This window comes from Corvus hawaiiensis, chromosome 9, assembly GCF_020740725.1.
Source record: "Corvus hawaiiensis isolate bCorHaw1 chromosome 9, bCorHaw1.pri.cur, whole genome shotgun sequence".
Taxonomy (NCBI): Eukaryota; Metazoa; Chordata; class Aves; order Passeriformes; family Corvidae; genus Corvus; species Corvus hawaiiensis.
In genome coordinates, this window is record NC_063221.1 from 23814558 (window position 1) to 23832481 (window position 17924).

Here is a 17924-nt window from a genome sequence, read left to right on the forward strand (position 1 = left end):
CTTCCTTCCCAAACAGAACAAGGAAAGTACATAGATCATGTAAAAAAAACCCAAACAAAATAAACAAAACCAAAAAAACCCACCAACCCAAAAATCCCCAAGAAATTTAAAAATACAGACTATAGCTGTCATCAATTAAATTCTGTATTATTCTTGAAGCTGACAGCTTCCAGTATGACCTACACAGATACTAGAACTTTAATGCTAAGAACCGTCCAAACATAGCATAACTGCTCGTAAATTCTTAGGGTTTGATTTGCCATTCATTTGTTTTTGAATAACCTTAACTACTTCCCATGGCCTCTGATGAGCTTGCTCTTGCCGGGACATCCCGAACCCCTCCCAGCGGGTGCAGCTTCCTAAACAATTGGCATTCAACAATAGATAACATTGAAGCATTGGCAGGGCAGCTCCAGAGAATGACATAGAGTTATGTAAAGCTTGGAACAAAGGCATTCACAGGGATCCCAGGAAATGGATTTTCATATGACTGACCATCACAGAATGTGTTACGATAAATGCTGCAGGCACTGAGTTCTCCTTAGTTACTTTGGTTCCTTGCAGTAACTCTACTCTTAAGTGCATTAAAATACATCCTGAGCTGAAAAAGAAAGGGGAACACCAAGCTGTCTTTTCAGGTATTTTTATGCATCTCTTATCTGCACATTCCAAGGTGACTGAAATGGAGCTTTCTGAGTGTATCATGTCAAAGTAACATGACTCCAAGTCTGGGCATTTTTCATAAATTTGATATTCTTCCGTACAGAATTCAGTGCCTTTCACTTGAAAGAACAGCCAAGGAAGTATTCTATGACTTCACCAAAATACTTTCATCTACCAGTTGAACTTTTTTTTTTTCCACCTTGACTAAATGCACATTCTACATCTGTTTAACACTGCACTAAGGAAGCTTTAAAAAACCCCCTAAACTGGATGAAGGTCTAGTAGCCTTATTGGCAAACACATTCTGTTGTGGTTTTGTTCTTAAAAACTGTTTCTAATCCTAAGAAATAATTCCTTTCAGATTAAGATAACATTCTTCTGGATGCTTTTGATTGAAGTGACATGATGAAGACTTCTCAAGAACAGTTTTGAAAGACTTTCATGTTGCAGGTCCCCAGTGAGCTTAAACCAGCTCATTAGCACCAGACAACAGGACAGACAGGACAGCAAAGCCCTCAGCACAGGCTACAATGGGTGGTAAGAGCCAGTGTGAATACTGGGACAATCTGCTCACACATCTTAGTGCTCCTATGTCAATATTTCTAGCTGAGCTTGAATTATCCAGTTACTTCAGCCAACTAAATTCATGCAAGTTGTCACCAAAACAACTGAAAAAAAAAAAAAATCTATGTCCATTGAAAACTCTGCCACTGATATATTATTCTGGAAGAAATTTCAAAATTTGAAAATTTTAGGCAAGCTATTTTGATCTTACTGACTTTAAAAATGAAAACAAACCAGGATTGTACACAACACTTAAAGCAGAATCAGTAATAAAAGGTCACTCTTCCCACAGAAGAAAATTTTTGAAATACATGGGGAAACAAAAACAACAAGGAGATTTTAAAGTATGTTTGTAATAATCTCGTCAATTTGGGTTCTTTATATGATTATCCTGTTCCAAATGTTAGATTGTTGTGCTTAATTACCCAAGGATTTAAATACTTTACTGAACCACAATTCAGAACTAAAAAAACTCTGCAGCTGCTTTATGAGAAATCCTAATCTGAACTCATTTAAGGGATGACCTTCCTTCAGGATAATAATTTCTCCAGTTTCCATACAAACTATGAACACATTGTCAGTAAAGTTTTAATTCTATAAACTGCATTTCAATTTGTTTCTCAAAATGTCTTAGATCACAACTTATAAAATAGCAATTCTCTGCATGGAATGGAGAAAGGGAGAAAACCCAAGAATCAGTTACAGTACCTTCATTAAGAAGTTCCCTTAATTTTATAAGCAGTACCTTGGATGTAAGGTCTCGGTGGAAAATGCCTTTATAGTGAAGATAACTGATTCCCATAGCAATGTCATATGCCAGTTTCACCCTCACTGTCCAGGGCAGATGCTGGTTACCATCTAGTAGCTGTTCCAGGTTACCACAGTTGATATACTGAAAAGACAAAGCAACATTTGTATTTAATTATTTAACTTAATACTTAACATTTTGTCAGGAATGTAAAATTCATCATTACAACAGGTGACCTCAGCTCAGTTACACAGTAAAACCTTTTTTTCATATGAGTTTGGCAGGCACAATGTTTGCAGATCAAGAGAAGCTGAAAATGTCTCCCTTTACCACCTGCACCAATGCCCTTATGTTAAAGATGCAACAGTCACCACTGTATTAACTCTATGGTATTTAAACAGACCCTTTGGAAATACCTACAATATCGTATCACCCTCTCATTTCAGCTTGAGGAAAATTAGGGCAAAAACAACGAAGAGCTGGCTTTCATATAGTATTAATCAACAAAGAGAGAGCTAAGTATCCAAGTGTAGGTCATGGAGCCTGATCAAGTTCCCAGTTTCCTTAAACTGAAACAGCATCAAAGAAAAATATTACAATGTGTTGCTGTAAGTTCTGTTTTTTCACTGCTGTATCTATGAGTTCTAATCAGCAATCTGATTCCCAGTGTGTTCAGTACTACATCAACCCCATCAAATGGTAGCCCTCATGAAAAGGAAAGCACATTAAGAGATAAATGCTACAAGAGGCAGTGAAACAAAGCAGCACCTAAATGATACTAAGTAATATAACCCAGGTTAAGACATGGCAACCCCAGCACTTGAATAATCATTACAGCAACGTGATTTATGCTTTATGTATAGACCCTTTATACCAGCAGCTACGTAGTGTTGAAGCAGCTTCTTGTTTCACTCCGAGACCTCCTCCAGTGACCAAGCAAAGAGAGTAGCTTGCTCCAGAAGGAAAACCTGGCAGCAACGCAGTGACTTCTGTCAAGGAAACACAAGTGAAGCAGACAGGACAATTTGCTCCTGAGCCTGGCCCACGCATGTATCCCTGCGTCAGACTGCACCAACTTCACTTCTCTGTGCCACACAGGTCTCCCACTCTCTCTCAAATGACCTTCCTGTGTCATTCACTCAGATAAAGCATGTAGCATCATCATCACATTAAAACAAAAAACTGCAGCTCTTGTTGCTTCAGAAACTTGGAATCTGCTTGTATTTTGTTGCTCTTCTTTGTGTCTTGGAGCCTGGGACACAAGGCAAACATGAGCCATACACAAGCCATACACCCTGCAGTGTGGGTGGATATAGCTGATGTCCTGAGGCTGTGCTACAGCAAGGAAAGGACACACACAAGCTGGATTCTACTGGTAAGTCTGAGGGTCACAGGTCACCTCCTGGACAGTCTACAAGAAACAGCTTCTTCCTTACAGCTCAGGCCTACCCGTTGCTGATCGCACCAGTGAATTTTGAAAACCCTTTCAGCAGATACACAAGTTCCACAGGTAACATTTGAGGAGGCAGAATTGTCGGGGCAGAGGAGGCACAAAGTGATTTTAACTGGCACAGAGCCCACTGGGAGGGGGCGCCACAAAGCAGCCGGGGGCTCCGCTGCGCATCCCTCAGGAACGGGGCTCATCCCAGCCCATGCACAGCAGCGCGTTTCACCGGCACTCCAGGGCACGACCCTCCTCTCGCCAAAACAACCTGTTCCTTATGCTGGGAGCTCCTGTGCCAGGAGAGCAGAGCAGCTCTGCAACAGGTCACTCTGAGGCTATGCAATCTCCATCCTTGGAGATTTTCAAGGCCAACTAGAGCTGCAGCCAACCTGGTTCAATGTTGGAAACAATGCTGCTTTCAGCTTTTCCAGCTTTCATCTTTCTCATTTCTTTTATCTGAACCCCTAAGGGAGCTAGATGACCTTATAGAGCACACAAGAAAAAAAAATAACCATGCTCAATAAAATTAGATTTTTTTTTTAATCATAAGTTGTTATCGTGCTTAAGGAAAAAAAGGTGACTAAGATTTCTACAGTAACATCTTATATATTCCCAGCCTCCTTGAAACAGTGCAAACAGCACTTCTCATCCAGTTATGTTCAAATCAGAACAATACTGACCAACCTGGAACAGAAAACACCAAAGCACCTGGCTGAATAACCCAACTATAATATGTCACTAAGCAATTATCTCAAACCATTTCACCTTTCTGGCAGGCCAGTAACAGACCATCCATATAGCACCACCACACTTGAATTCACTGGAAAGACAATGCAAGGGGGGAGGGAATCACTGACCTGCCTTCCATTTTCTGTTCTCTGAACTGTGCCATTCCATGACACAAATTGCTCCAGAAATGCTAATAAACACGCAGCCCCTAAGAGTATTGACACACACAATGAAATGGGACAATAGCTAGCTACTGTATGGAGCATGCTCTTGCTTTGCTTTTCAATACAGCAGCCTACTGATTTGATCCATTGTTGCCATATTAGTTAAGTGCATCCAATATATCTATTCCTGCAGCACTCTTCCAGTCAAACTGGCTTGCAGGGTCATTCACCCATCTTAACAGCAAGGACTAGATTCCAGCATGGACTGGGCAATAGCTGACGCAAACATTGGACACAGCATTCATGAGCTACAAAAGCAAGACTCAAACCTGTTTCCAGCACATCTACAAAACCTACCAGGCCACCTTTCCAAAACTGCCACCCAGCAAATGCACAGCCTTCATTTATTAGAGATGTGAGTTCTGACTTTGGCTCTAATTTCTAGTATATGCCTATGAAGCACAGGAGGCTAATCATCATGTGAACAACTGAACTAAGATCTTCCTAGACATCTTTAAGACTTTATCTCAGGTTTTAGCTGGCCAGAAGGTAATACTTGTATGCAGAGACCTGAATTGTTCCTAAGGCAAGCACTGCACTGTGCTCCCTCAGTGTCATGTAAGTAATCCAATTCTTCAGTCATTCAGGCTGATAATGCAAACAGCCAGCCTGATGGCCTATTTTTTCAGAGCACTTCAACAATGCCTTTTCAGGACAGACACAAAACTATGTACATTACTTCCTAATTGCCAGTGCAACTGAAAGAGAAAAATACTTGTTCTCAATCTCTTACTGGCAGAAACCAGCTCTGTGTGGTAAGAATATCCTGAAGGATAGTAAATGCACCTCTCCCAAAGAGAAAACTGGATTTTATTTTGTCCCTGACACAGTACTGGTACAGCAAGGCTACAGCACACACATTATCTCAAAGCATTATTCTACTACTACAACAACAACAGCCATCACAAGTGTACAAGCAACTGGAGCAGAGATGTGACTGGGCTATGACAATGAAAGCAAAGGGCACTACATTTCTTAAGAGACATCACAGCCAAATGGAGCAATGTTCAGACCTTTTCAAACCCTGTATCATCAGGTTGCAGTGAAAGAGCTACCCATTATTCCTCATGCTACCTTTCTGCCATGTAACTGGACACCAAGAGCCAGTTTAGCTGGTTGCCAGTCTGAAAGCAACAGCTATAGGTTATTTTTGCATTTACCACAACTTAACACAGCAAGTTGAATGCTGGTTTGAAAGACCTTGGCATCTTAGCCCAAAAAAATATTGTTTCTTAAAAAATCCAAGGTAAGAGCTCATACCTTCGTTGTGAGAATGAAAGTTCAGCAAAACTGTATTTCTGGTACTTCTCCCAAACCTTATAAAGAAAGAGGGCAGTATCTTCTTTGAAGGACAAGTTACTCAGAAGCTCAGCCAAGCACAGATGATTTCTGGATCAAAGGACCTTGAAGAAGCTTCTGATGTTATAGTTTACTGCTATGAAATGCAGAAGTCGCAGTGTATAACGCATCCCCATACAACAGTCAGGGGATAGGGAATCATGCCACTTTAACCTAAAACCAGCATAATAGGACTGCTGCCTTGTAACACAATTGCAGTCACATCATCAGACTCAAGCATATGAAATGAAGAATGGATAGAAATTCAGCATATAGCCGTACTTAAGCACAGCATTATATGCTTCATTTCAAGAGACTAATACTGAACTTCAGCTGTCAGATAATACCCAACTTCAGCTGTCAGATTTTAGCTTCAAAATTCAAAATAGAAGTTTAAACACTAATATGAGAACTAGAAGCTTATAAAGAAAAGGCACATCAGATTCGCACAATTCTAGCAGTTATTTCTCAAAAACAAAGACTCCAAATATTGCCAGGTCTGAGGGGGAAGACTGATGGGAATTGCAAAGAGTTTTCAATGCTATTTTGAAAACCAATGGTGTTTCAGTGTGTAGGTCTGATATAAATAAGCCAACGGATACTGCACAGGAAAGCCAGAAAAAAAGAAGTTGGCCTGCTATTTAGATGACTTTAAATGTCACTGCCTGCCATTCAAAAAGTAAAAAATAATCACAAGACACCCCTGTACTGTAGGCCAAATGTTGCCAAAGACAAGGCATTAAGTGGTTAAGAAAAGTAGGTGTGGAGAGTGCATTTAAGGTGACAAACCAACTGAAGCAAGTAAAGAGTAAGAGCTCCAGGGACCCAGAACACTACAAGACAAACACTGAGATAGCAACAAATGAATATACTACAAAAGCCCAATGAAGAAACAGGTAGAGATGCAGGAGAGAAGAGAAACTAGAATTGTGGCAGTAGCACCTTCAGCGTGGAGAAGCAAGACAGATGTCAGAGCAAAAGCCAGAGCAAGAAGCTGTACTCTGAAGGGAGGCCTGGAAAGCAAAATAAAGTATTGCAGACACTATTGACAAATGCATTGAAGAGTGTCAAAACAGACAGAGCTTGCACATTTGTATCATTTCTAATGCTGGAAGTAAGAAGGTAACACTCATGCCTAAAGTGAGAAGGTTGAGAGCTTTTCACTAAGCTTGCTGCAGAAGTTTAAAATCAGTTTTAAACCACCTGTCTTAAGGAGGACACAACCTCATCTTCAGTTTTCATATTTAACAGTCATCTGTCACACCGTGCAGTCTCTAAGTGACTGCTCTGAAGGCTTCTGGCTTTTGTATGAGCCAATGCACCCTTCTGTGACAACTGGCATAATTAGCTACAGTGGAAGGACTGGAAGTTTTCTTGTTCCCCCAACCTGTTTTCATTAGCTTCAGCTGTGTAGAACTGGAAAAGAGACAGTATCAGTATGTTCAAAACTACAATATGAGATACTAAAAGATGATACACTGAGTTTGGCTATGAGATTAAACATTTTTTAAATTTGAAGTTGTTCATAAACCTCCACTTGTTAAAAATCCCACAATTTAAAAATCTACAAAACCATCTGACCCAAGTACCTCTGAGCAGTAATCTTCCATTTCCATTAAATATCTAATGCATTGATTACATAAAACAAAATAAATTAATCATTGAAACAGAACAAGTTGAATATTGAATTTGGGCTGTGCAAGTACACTTTTGGTCAGCAGGTCAACCAATGTTGCCAGGGAGAAACGCACCAGCACTGCAAGAGAACACAGGTGAAGTGAACACATTTCAGACCAAAGCTCAAACTTTTTCATGAGGGATCAGAAGGGCACAAGTGGCTTGGAAAAACAGCCTGACTGAAAGACCAGAAGCAAAGCCAAAAGTATTCATCTAAAGGCCGCTTTACTTTCCTGCTTCTCAGTTCCTGAAAACCAAAGGAAAATAATCTGTAACCTAAAATCAATTTCTCTTCTGCTTTTCAACCAATACAAACAATCCTGTTCTTTAATAAAAAATTATGTATTTTCTTTAAAGGTGTTAACCATTACAGGATTAAAATAAACTTTAAAAGTGCCAGCTATTCACAGAGGAGAGGGTCAGCTTTGTCAACTGCCATAGCCTGGTTACTCATCAGAACTCAGAACCAAAAGCCAAGAAATGCAACAGATCTACCTCTTTCTTCTTCTGTGTCAGTTGTGGCATTGATTAATTCATTGGCTCCTCCTTCTGAAAAGGCATGTACAGGCACAGCTTCTTTTATAAGGGCAAACAAGAATTAACATGCACTAACTCAGGAAGGAGCTGTAATGAAAACCATTTGTTGCATTCCAAACATTCAAGTGTTGGCATGGAAAAGAATACAGCAAGATTTGTCTCCCTTTAATTCTCTAATTCCAACAGCTCTTATGGTCAGTATGCTGAATTTAGTCCTTTTCTGTCATTTCGTTCAATCAAAATGTAATGTTCGCTTGGTTGTCTGCTGCTACAGATTCTTGTTGGTAAGGCTTTAGCTGAGACACACAGCAACAATGCACTGCTGCAACCCATATGGATGAAGGAAGTTTTATGGACGCTCACTCACGCTCAGGTTTAAAATGCTGCAGGAAATAAGCTTATTTTGTTGGAACCGGAAAACACTCCCAGTATGTCTATACAAACTGACCTTGATAACCATTTTTCCTGTAATTCTATTAGTAGAAAAAAAAACAGAAAGCAAAGAAGGCCTAACAAAAAACCCTGCATTTATAATCTGAAGTCACAACCATTTGGATTTTAAGTGGAGCCCAGTCTCAGTGCAGATAAGAATCTGGGATATGGCATAAATTAGCACACAGGCATAGAAGAGAAAGTACCTTGTTGCTGACACAGGCAAGAGAAACAGCATCTCTACAATAACACTTCTGTTAAGAGCAGAAGGCTCTATCCACACTGACAGCATTTTGAACATACTAGATTCAGTTCTGCCGAGAAGCTGCAATCCCTGACAAGAAGCCTCTTATTTAAATAAGGTCTTTCTCACCTTCCCCATAAAAATACCAGCAGCAGCAGCCCACAGATTATATGCCTGCAAAATGGCAGAAAAATAACCCCTTTGCTTCACTTTTTGAAGTCTGTGAAACAGATACAAGGATCTACTGAGAGCAAAGCTTAGAGCACATGAACATCTCTCATAGTACAAACTTTGTTTAAATTCTGCACAAGGAATACTCTTTTTGAGCTGTTTCAGAGTATATCTCCAAGCTTCAACACACCCACGTCCGCTCAACACATCCACTGCTTGAGGGTGCTCAAATTATAGAAGGCACCAAGATCCTCTATTAATAGTGTGTGCAAAAGCAAACATTAAAGGAATTTTCTTGTACAACTCAGTTTCTGAATATTTTGGATGGCTGATAAGTAAAGCAAAATGAGGAAGTGAAACTACAGAAACACTTGTTAATTCTAGAGCATGTTTCCTGGGATCCAGGCTGAAGAGTGGGGAAGGAAAAGAAAGCACTAAAACTGAATTTACTGAAAATATGTAAGAAAATTCCAATTCTAAAAAGGAGGAAGAGGTTAGTGCCAGCAAGATATTTAGCAAGCCTTCCTCAGAACACAACATATTTAGATGCACCTATCTCAAATAAAATAATGAATAAAAGTTGCTTGTGCACTATTACAGGCTCTGAAGTGGCCAGCATCACAGTACCCATCTGGACTGCATCTCTTCATATACAGAAGTAACAGGAAAATCTAGCACTCATGACAGTATTCAGTTCTCCTCCCCTCTCTCCCCCTCATACTGTGATAGCTGAGAAGTTTACATCTTCTCACTCTTGTTAACCTAGCCACCAATAAAAGAATTTAGAGGTTGAAATTAAAAAATGTTTTTCTTTTTTGCTTGAGGCAATGGTAAATGGTCCAGTAGGCTTACTGTGAGTGTCAAAACAGAGATATTAAAACCCATCTCCATAAAAACCCACACACAGAGCACCCACCCACCTGTGTGTGCCTCACACAAGGGGGGAAGGGAGAGAAGGAATGAGACAATGGAACTTGCTGTTTGCAGTTGAATATTTATCTGCCTCTTATCTTTCCTCTATCCTTGACACATTCCAAAATGGAGGAAGAGGTTAGTACCAGCAAGATATTTAGCAAGCCTTCCTCAGAACACAAGATATTTAGATGCACCTATCACAAATAAAATAATGAATAAAAGTTGCCTGTGCACTATTACAGGCTCTGAAGTCATAAAACAAGTCAATCATCCTCCTATGAGAGAGGAGGGGAAAATAATTAAAGCCAATGTATAGCCTGCAGAGCCAAGATTTAATTTTTAAAAATAAAGGGGAGGAGGGAGGGGAGAAAAGGAGGTTTAACTATGAGCTCTTAAGCTCATATGCAAGCATTTAAGAAAGACTAGAATTGCAGAGCTTGCACGCCCAGAAGTTCTCGCTGAAATAACTGGTTGCTCATCACTTCTGATCTAGCACCTGCATGCATAATATAGACTGTGCACCTCAAGCTAGACTCTTAATTTTAAAGCCCTGGCTTCTGCCTTTACATGAGGACTTCTTTAGTGTCTTTGATTATAGTTCTTTTCACATCTGAACTTTCTTTTTGTGAGAACCCACCCTTCTCGCCTAACCACACAGTGCAGATGCATCTGAGCAGCTTCCCACTGCCTCCAGCACAACGCAGGGCTCACACAGCTTTCACTGCTTATCTGCTTTTGGTAAAAGCACAGACTTTGTCTGGAGAGTTGCTCTCTGTGTGCTTAATTTACCTGATCACCACCAGCCCACAAGAGGTTTTTCCTTTAACTGACTTGCCAACACTTCCCACTTCAACGACTGCCGGTAAGGCCAGCTTGTGTCCTCCAGAAGCAAATATTTTTGTCAGCTTTTTTCTACCTGGAACTGAGCTTTTTACTGCAACTTCTTGAGAATTGATTCCACCTTTCTGTCCTCAGAACAAGTGTCATGACCAGGTACAGCAGCATGAATTTCCTACCAAAATGAAGGCCCCTGAATTCTGTGTGACTAGGTACAACCTGCCCAAATAGATTTTTTTTAAATGCTCTGTTAAGTGTTTTTCTGGAAACCCAGGTCTTTGATCACTGCAATCAGACAAAATGGTTAGCTTTCATTCATTAAAAAAAAAGTAAGCATCAGATGTAGGGGAAAAAAATTTGAACTATCACCTAACTTAAATAAGGTCCTTTACATGCTTTCCAAAAACCTGACTTTTGATATTTAAGCACTCAAAACTGCAAAGCTACAAATCAGAGAGACTTAGCTGAAACTCCTGTGGAGAAATGTATCATTTTTGCTGGAGAGAGAACCAAAGGGTCAAGCACACCACATATGCCACAACATGAAGCTGGCAAGAGTATGAACTGAGATGGAATTTCAGTCAGAACACTAAATTTCCTGCCTCCTGTCATCAAAAGCCAGGCCCCCTTGTGTGATTTTAAATGGACTTTTTTGGTATGTGCAGCACATCAAGCTGTGCTTGGGACTGAAATGTTTTTCCTTTTTAACAAATCCACAAAAATATTGGGTTCCAAGGAAAATCATATACACGAAGTAAAGAATATGTACTTTGTCTAAACTTCTGTGAAATAACTTCACTCTTAGACACACTGCGCTTTTTTTTGTTACAAAATAATACATGAAGCCTTAAAGTTATAACATAAGGTTTAAACAGTGTGACATTCCCCAAATACCACCAACCCAACTCCCTTTTCTACAAGCTTTTTAAACTCTACTTACTTTGAACAGCCTAATTTACTTACTACATGTACCATGTTTAGATTTGATTTTGCATCCACTGGTGCATACAAATGTCAGGTTAACACCTACCTTTACTCAGCCTGACTCAGATCTCATAACCAGGTAGAGATGGGCATCAGAGTCTGCAACTCTTCAGCTGTTGGAACAAGCTGAGTCCAAGTGTTTACAGAATTATTTCAACAAAAATGAAACATCTTTAGCTGATAAAACAGATGAAGGTGCTCACATTCTTCTGACCCTCACTCAGCTTTCTCAGAGTTGATAACCTATATTGAACTGTCACTGAAAATAGAATTTTAATTTTTGTTGCTTTCTCCTGCACTCCTTCAAAAAATATAGTTAGGGCAGACACCCCTCCCACTAAGCCAGTACAGCTGGTTTAGTCTAGCACTCTCCAGTTAATCAGGGCATGGCTGCTTCTAGAGGTACCTGTGCTTCTTGACAGGACCAAGGGGACAGGAATGCTCTCTTCAGTTTCGCAAGCTGGTATGCTTCTTTCATATGGGGATCTCTCAGGGTGAAGAGAGACATGCTGTACTCCTCTGAATAAATAAAACCAGAGGAAGAAGGACACTGCTTTGAAGATGAAACAATATGATGCCTTGCATAGCACAGAGAAAGGATGAAGTAGAGCTGGCTGTCAAGCCACAAACTACATTTGCTGAGAGTGCATTCAGCCACTTTTTATAAATTAAACTGGGAACCTAAGAGAACTGTTCCAGCAAAACTGAAACTGACAGTCCATATGCTGTGAAGAGCGCAAAAATAAGACCAAATACAGCTCGAGTGTTGACAAGTATTTTTTAAATTCTATTATGAACAATCAAGAGATGAAGGGAAGTGTCTGCACTGAACCAAGTTTATAAAAAGAATCATAACTGCATTTCAAAATGATCAAAGATGTAGTAGAAATCATTTTGCAACCCACAGAAACAAGTAAGCCCAAGGTCTACATGTAGTACCAAACAAATAACTTGTCAGATACATACAAAAATACATGTACTTAATATTCAAATTTATAGATCTCTCTTTTTGTCACAATAATTTAAGCAAAAGCTAAAAATTAAACGTTGATATAAGAAATACGAAGCACATCCCAAAGCTTTTCACTTTAAAGAATCAGGAGTTTTATAATTGCTTTGAGCAACCTGGCCTATTCAAAGGTGTCCGTGTCCATGGCAGGGGAGTTTGAACCAGATAATCTTTAAAGGTGCCTTTCAACCCAAAACATTCTGTGATTCTATGACAAGGACCTTGGCAACCAGACCTAACCAGCCCCAGGTGGCCCTGCTTGAGCAGGGGGGCTGGACCAGGTGACCTCCAGAGGTCCCTTCCAGCCTCAACCATTCTGTGAAAAAAGCACTATACAGAGAGCAAACAGCCCTGAGAGATCTCATGATCCATTCATTCTAACTCAGCGCTGGAAAAAACAGTGCCAATGAAATGGAATGATTTCTCACCTTTTACATTTCAGACTAGCCTAGTCTTATTAACACCTGAGCTATTTCCCCAGTCTGTCCTAAACTCTACTTCTGCTGCCATAACCTTGCTCTTCTCGGGTCCTACAGTGAATCCTAACACAGTCATTGACGGGGAGTGTAACTACTGCTGCTGCACCAGACAAGGTTACCATTACTCTTCTCTAGAGGTTAAATCCCTGGGCTCTGAGTCAATGGTGCTCTCTTCACCCTGAGGCAAGTATATGCAAGGTCTAACTCTTAATGACTCCTGTAAGGGAAAAGCTAAACAACCCAAACAACCAAATTAACAGAGGAAATAACATGGATATGTACTGGCTGAACTTCCAGTCTTATGACAGAAGCAGCAAAAAAAGCAAGCAAATAATAGCAATAGATACTTCTAGTTGTATACCACATAACCATTCTTCTCATCAGAGCATATATTCCTGGAACCAAATATAGCCAGGTCTAAAACCAAAGTTCATTCCAGAAAAGATACAAAGTAACCATAGTTTAGCAGAGGACTCAATGCCTCTGACATACTTTCAATAGGGCTAAACTTACTCTTCTGCAGCTTGGGTTTTATACCTGTGAATGCCCAGATTGCCTCTGCGTGTTACTTTCCACCACTAGTACAGCACCACTGAAAGAACTCTTCTTTCCTAAAGAGCAGCTGTAGTTCCAATTAATGCTACAAAAAGTATCTGAACTATGAACAAAAAAGATAGAGCCTGCAAGTAGAGGTTTATTACAGTATTAATCCACAGGTCATGTTATTCATTGGCTGAGAGATCACAAGGACCAATTTAATCTGCAGAATTTTACACATACTTAGAGTTCTTATAAAGTTTAAACCACAGTCCTTCTGCTGCATCCTACAGCCGGAGGCATTTAAAAATTCTGGCCGTCAGTTGTTGAAAGTCATCCGAAAGATCTTTTGTCATCATCTCATGATAACCTTTTTTTTAAAGTTACTCCAAAGTAAATGCCTTTTTTTTTTTTTTACACTATTCTGTACCAAGACTCATTCCCCCAAAGCAAAGACATTTAGAATTAACAAGTATATTCTGTATCTTCAGAGCTGTCAACAGAAACATCCAAGACAACGCTTGCACCATTGCTCATTTTGTTCCTCCAGAAAGTCAAAGCAGTGACCAGTGCCACAAAGCCATAAACCAAATAACTTTACATACTGCCCAAGACCTCTAATACATTCAAGGAAGATGCTTTATGTATGCAAATGAGACCAAATTGGAGCAGAATTAGGTCCCAAATCTGAGGGGAGATAAAGGACAAAATTACCTTTAGAGTTCTCACACCCCTCTGCTTTTTTGCTCCTACTTTTGAGTTTTCTTTTTTCAATGCTTCAGTCAGAAGAACTATATAAAGTGTCTAAGAAAGATTTAAATGAGCATGGGGAGGTAATGCACAAGCATTAGCTAAGTACATGATATTAAGGAACACAAACGGATCTCAGAGCCTCTACTCAGTATGGCTTCACTGAACACATTAGGTAGTACCTAAACCTTTCATCTTACATGAATTCAAGGGCTTCTCTAACAATTCTCTGAATTGCTGGGGTTTCTTGCTAGAAATTGGACAGTAGTATTCAGCAAATAAGCAATATTTTCTAACAGGATGAAAAAGAACCCTTTAATTTCTAGTCATTTTCTACTTAGTGCCATCTTAAACACAACTGTAACTGTCTCTTCAGTTGTCTCCCAGTTCAGGCTTATCAACTTCACACTACAGCTATTCTCTCTTTTTTTTTTTTTTTTTTTTTGGGAGAAACAACCCCCAGAGCCAACTTACCCAGGAACTAAATGTCAGCTGGTAAACAGGTAATACCTAAGGCAGGAACAATTCCTTTGCTGCATGAAGTATTTGCAGAATGACTGATAATAGGAACTACAGTTCCAAAGACACCAAGTTCTCTAGAACTGACGGCCTACTGCCATCACCAAAGCCGGGTTAAATATTTGCAGTGCTACATGAGTAAAACTAAAGTTATTCAAACAATATGAATCACAGTGGTGGAACAAAAGCAGAGATTAGGGAGTCTTACAGGAGATGAGGAAAGGAGGGAGCAGGAAAGGAACGGTATTTCAGGTCTTTTTAAAACTCTCACAAGTGTGCAATTGCCATGTGGAAGGCAATGTACGACTACAATTTTAGCTGTAGCATAAAGCTTCAGAAGGGGAGAGCTAAGTGGTATCTGTATGGTTTTCTCCATTCTAGGGTCAAAGGCTCTCCACAGAAAGATAACCAAGAACTGAGGGAAGGAAAAAAGAAAGAAGAATGAAATACTTTTAATGATATATTCTGCTTGTGAAAGCTGTATTTCAGAAGAACGTTCTTGCTTTAAGAACTTACTTTCTATTCCTTGTAAAAGGGCAACTCAGCACAACTGAAACAATTCTGAGATTTTTAAGCTTTTAATATTTTTTCTTTCTAATCAGTGTTATCTCCAAAAGTAAAAATGAAAAAATGCTAAAAAAGGAAGGTCTCCAAAAACCCAAAACTCCACTAATTGCATTTACAGTTTACTTACACGATTGCTGTTGGGAGGGAAAGCAGAGAAGGGAAGTTTCCAGTTATCACAGAAGAACTTACTGAAAAGAACCCTCTCTCTTCAAAGGAGAGTGCATTCCATCTTCAAATGGGCACTTCATTAAGATGAGCTTCAGCACTTGTCCCACTGACACATATACAGCACCTGAAAACCATGGCTGCCCAACTACACTCAGTCCTTCTGATTCCACCCCACGTGTCTGGTGTGGTATTAGATGTTCCACGAGTCTGACACTGCAATTCACCAGCAAGGACCAAACCTGAAAGACTTAAGGAGACCATGTCAGGCAGACAGCAGATCCAGGTGCTGGCTGAAATAATACTGTCCTACCCCTCCATCACCTACCACATGGCTCCTATCACACTGCAACAGCCCTGCTCTCTACCTGAGAAAGCCACAATGAATGTCAGGTCCCACACTGAGCAATCAGATGGTGGCAGCAGGGCATTTGCACACATTTTTACTATCATCCAGTATGAATTAACAGCCATAAAACTTCCGTGTCAACAATTAACTATTGTCCCTGAAGCACTGCAATTTCAAGATATCCCAATCAACACATAACAACTTTCCATTCCTCATCTTCTATACATACAACTGCCAAGGCTTTCCTTTCCTTCAAGAAGGAATTACCAAGGTGTATGACTCATTCTGTGCATATATAAATATACATCTAATTATAACAAGATTTTAGCCTCACCTGTCTGTTAGAAATTCAGATAAACCTGTTTAACTGAGTTCAACAAACAATTCAAGATCTGCAAGAAGGTATTAAGTGGTTTTTATATGCTAGACTTCATGCTGCTGTGTTATCTACTTCAGTATAATAGCACAGGCCTATAAAACCTCCAACACACAAATAAATTTGTTTGCTTCCCATCTAAAATGGATGTTTGCTCAAGCAGCCATTCCATGGTACAATACACAACTGTTATTGGCTGTTCCCCACTGGCTCAGGCTCCATGTCCCCTGAGCACACCCTGTCTGGCTGCTCGCCTGGCAGCAGCTCCAATCCGGCCTCTCAGTGCTCAGCAGCATCTCATGCTGATACCAGACACTCTACTACTGTGCAAGTTTCTCCAAGACTTAGGATGCTGCTGTGTGCCAGGAAATGGAAGTGAAGAGAGTTGTCAGATTAGGAAAGTGGCTGGAAAACACAGAGAGGCTTGAGGGAAAGGCTGAAATTAGTTTGGAAAGGCATGTGAGTACAGCAGGAAGCACTGCAGATTCCTGTAGCTAAAGAAACAAACCAGCAGCTTCGGATTAGAGCTGAATGCTGAGAAAGGAATACCCAGTTTCTGGCTTTAGAGAAAACAAGCACGGCAAATCTGTGCTCATGAGCTCAACATTAGTGAGGCAGTCTAACGCCTGCCAGCTCTTCTGGGTGATACACCTATTAAAGCCTTTACTTTGCTTTCCTTAAATGTTTCTTAACTTAGTGCTTGCAGGGATAGAGGTCCTTGACAGTCTAAGCTATTCTGTCAATCTAAGGATATTGAATTACTTCAGAAGAGGCATATGCCATAGCTTCTGGCTTGAGAACTTCAAAAACAATCTTGGATTATCAAAACTGATAAGACTGTGGATTCAGAATAAGGCCAAAGTCCTAGTGCAGTCTATAATTAAACAATTCCATTCTTATTTTGAAAAAACCAAACCAAAACAAACAGAAACTGCCTCTTGCTCAAGAGTTTTAAAAACAAAAGCCACTTGAGAGGGGAAAATTAAAACAACGCAAAATGCTGCCAAAAGGGAAAATCCCAAGGCATACATAGGATCAACACCTTCCTCAAGCAAAAAACCTGTTCTGCATGATCCACTCCTGTGTTTAAGCCTCCTGTGTCTGTAAACATGCAAGAAAAGAAATCTGTAATGCTTCAAACTCTGCCTTCCAATAACAAAGTGCTGCATATTACTAATATAGCCCCTTAACAGGCTTACAAAATCCTCAAGGCTCCTCTAAGAACATTTGTGGTTGCCTTGCCTGTTAATAGTACAAGTTGTCTAAATCTAGTCACCAAAACATTTGGCACACGTTTTCAACCTCTTCTGTTATGGAAACATATATATATATATATATATATATATATATATATATATAAAATAAACATGATTTCCCATCATGCTGCCCTCAGCCATAAGCTCTAAGTGATGCTGCATCCCTTTTACACGGGCATATCATCAACTGTACTCTCAAAACACAAGAGGGGATAATTAAGCTCCTTACAGAACAAGTCCAGCACAGGCAAGTGTGAGAGGATTCTCCCTGCAGTGACTCAGACACCTATTGACCAACGGGTCTCTGAATCAACAGTTTCATCTCCAAAGAACTGAAACCCTGGCAGAAGTTCTGAGCACTTTTAGGGCCAGGCTGGTGTCAATTATGCTGAGCACTGGAAGCAAGGAGG

At 40.0% G+C, this 17924-nt stretch overlaps 1 protein-coding gene across 1 annotated transcript in view; it reads right to left on the bottom strand.

Annotated features, from left to right (window-relative positions):
* Window positions 1-17924, bottom strand: part of TESK2 (testis associated actin remodelling kinase 2) — an 80166-nt gene that overhangs the window by 23461 nt on the left and 38781 nt on the right. The window contains exon 5 of the mRNA XM_048312505.1: window positions 1973-2119. Coding sequence (XP_048168462.1) covers window positions 1973-2119 — 147 coding nt within the window. The remainder of the gene's footprint in view (window positions 1-1972; window positions 2120-17924) is intronic.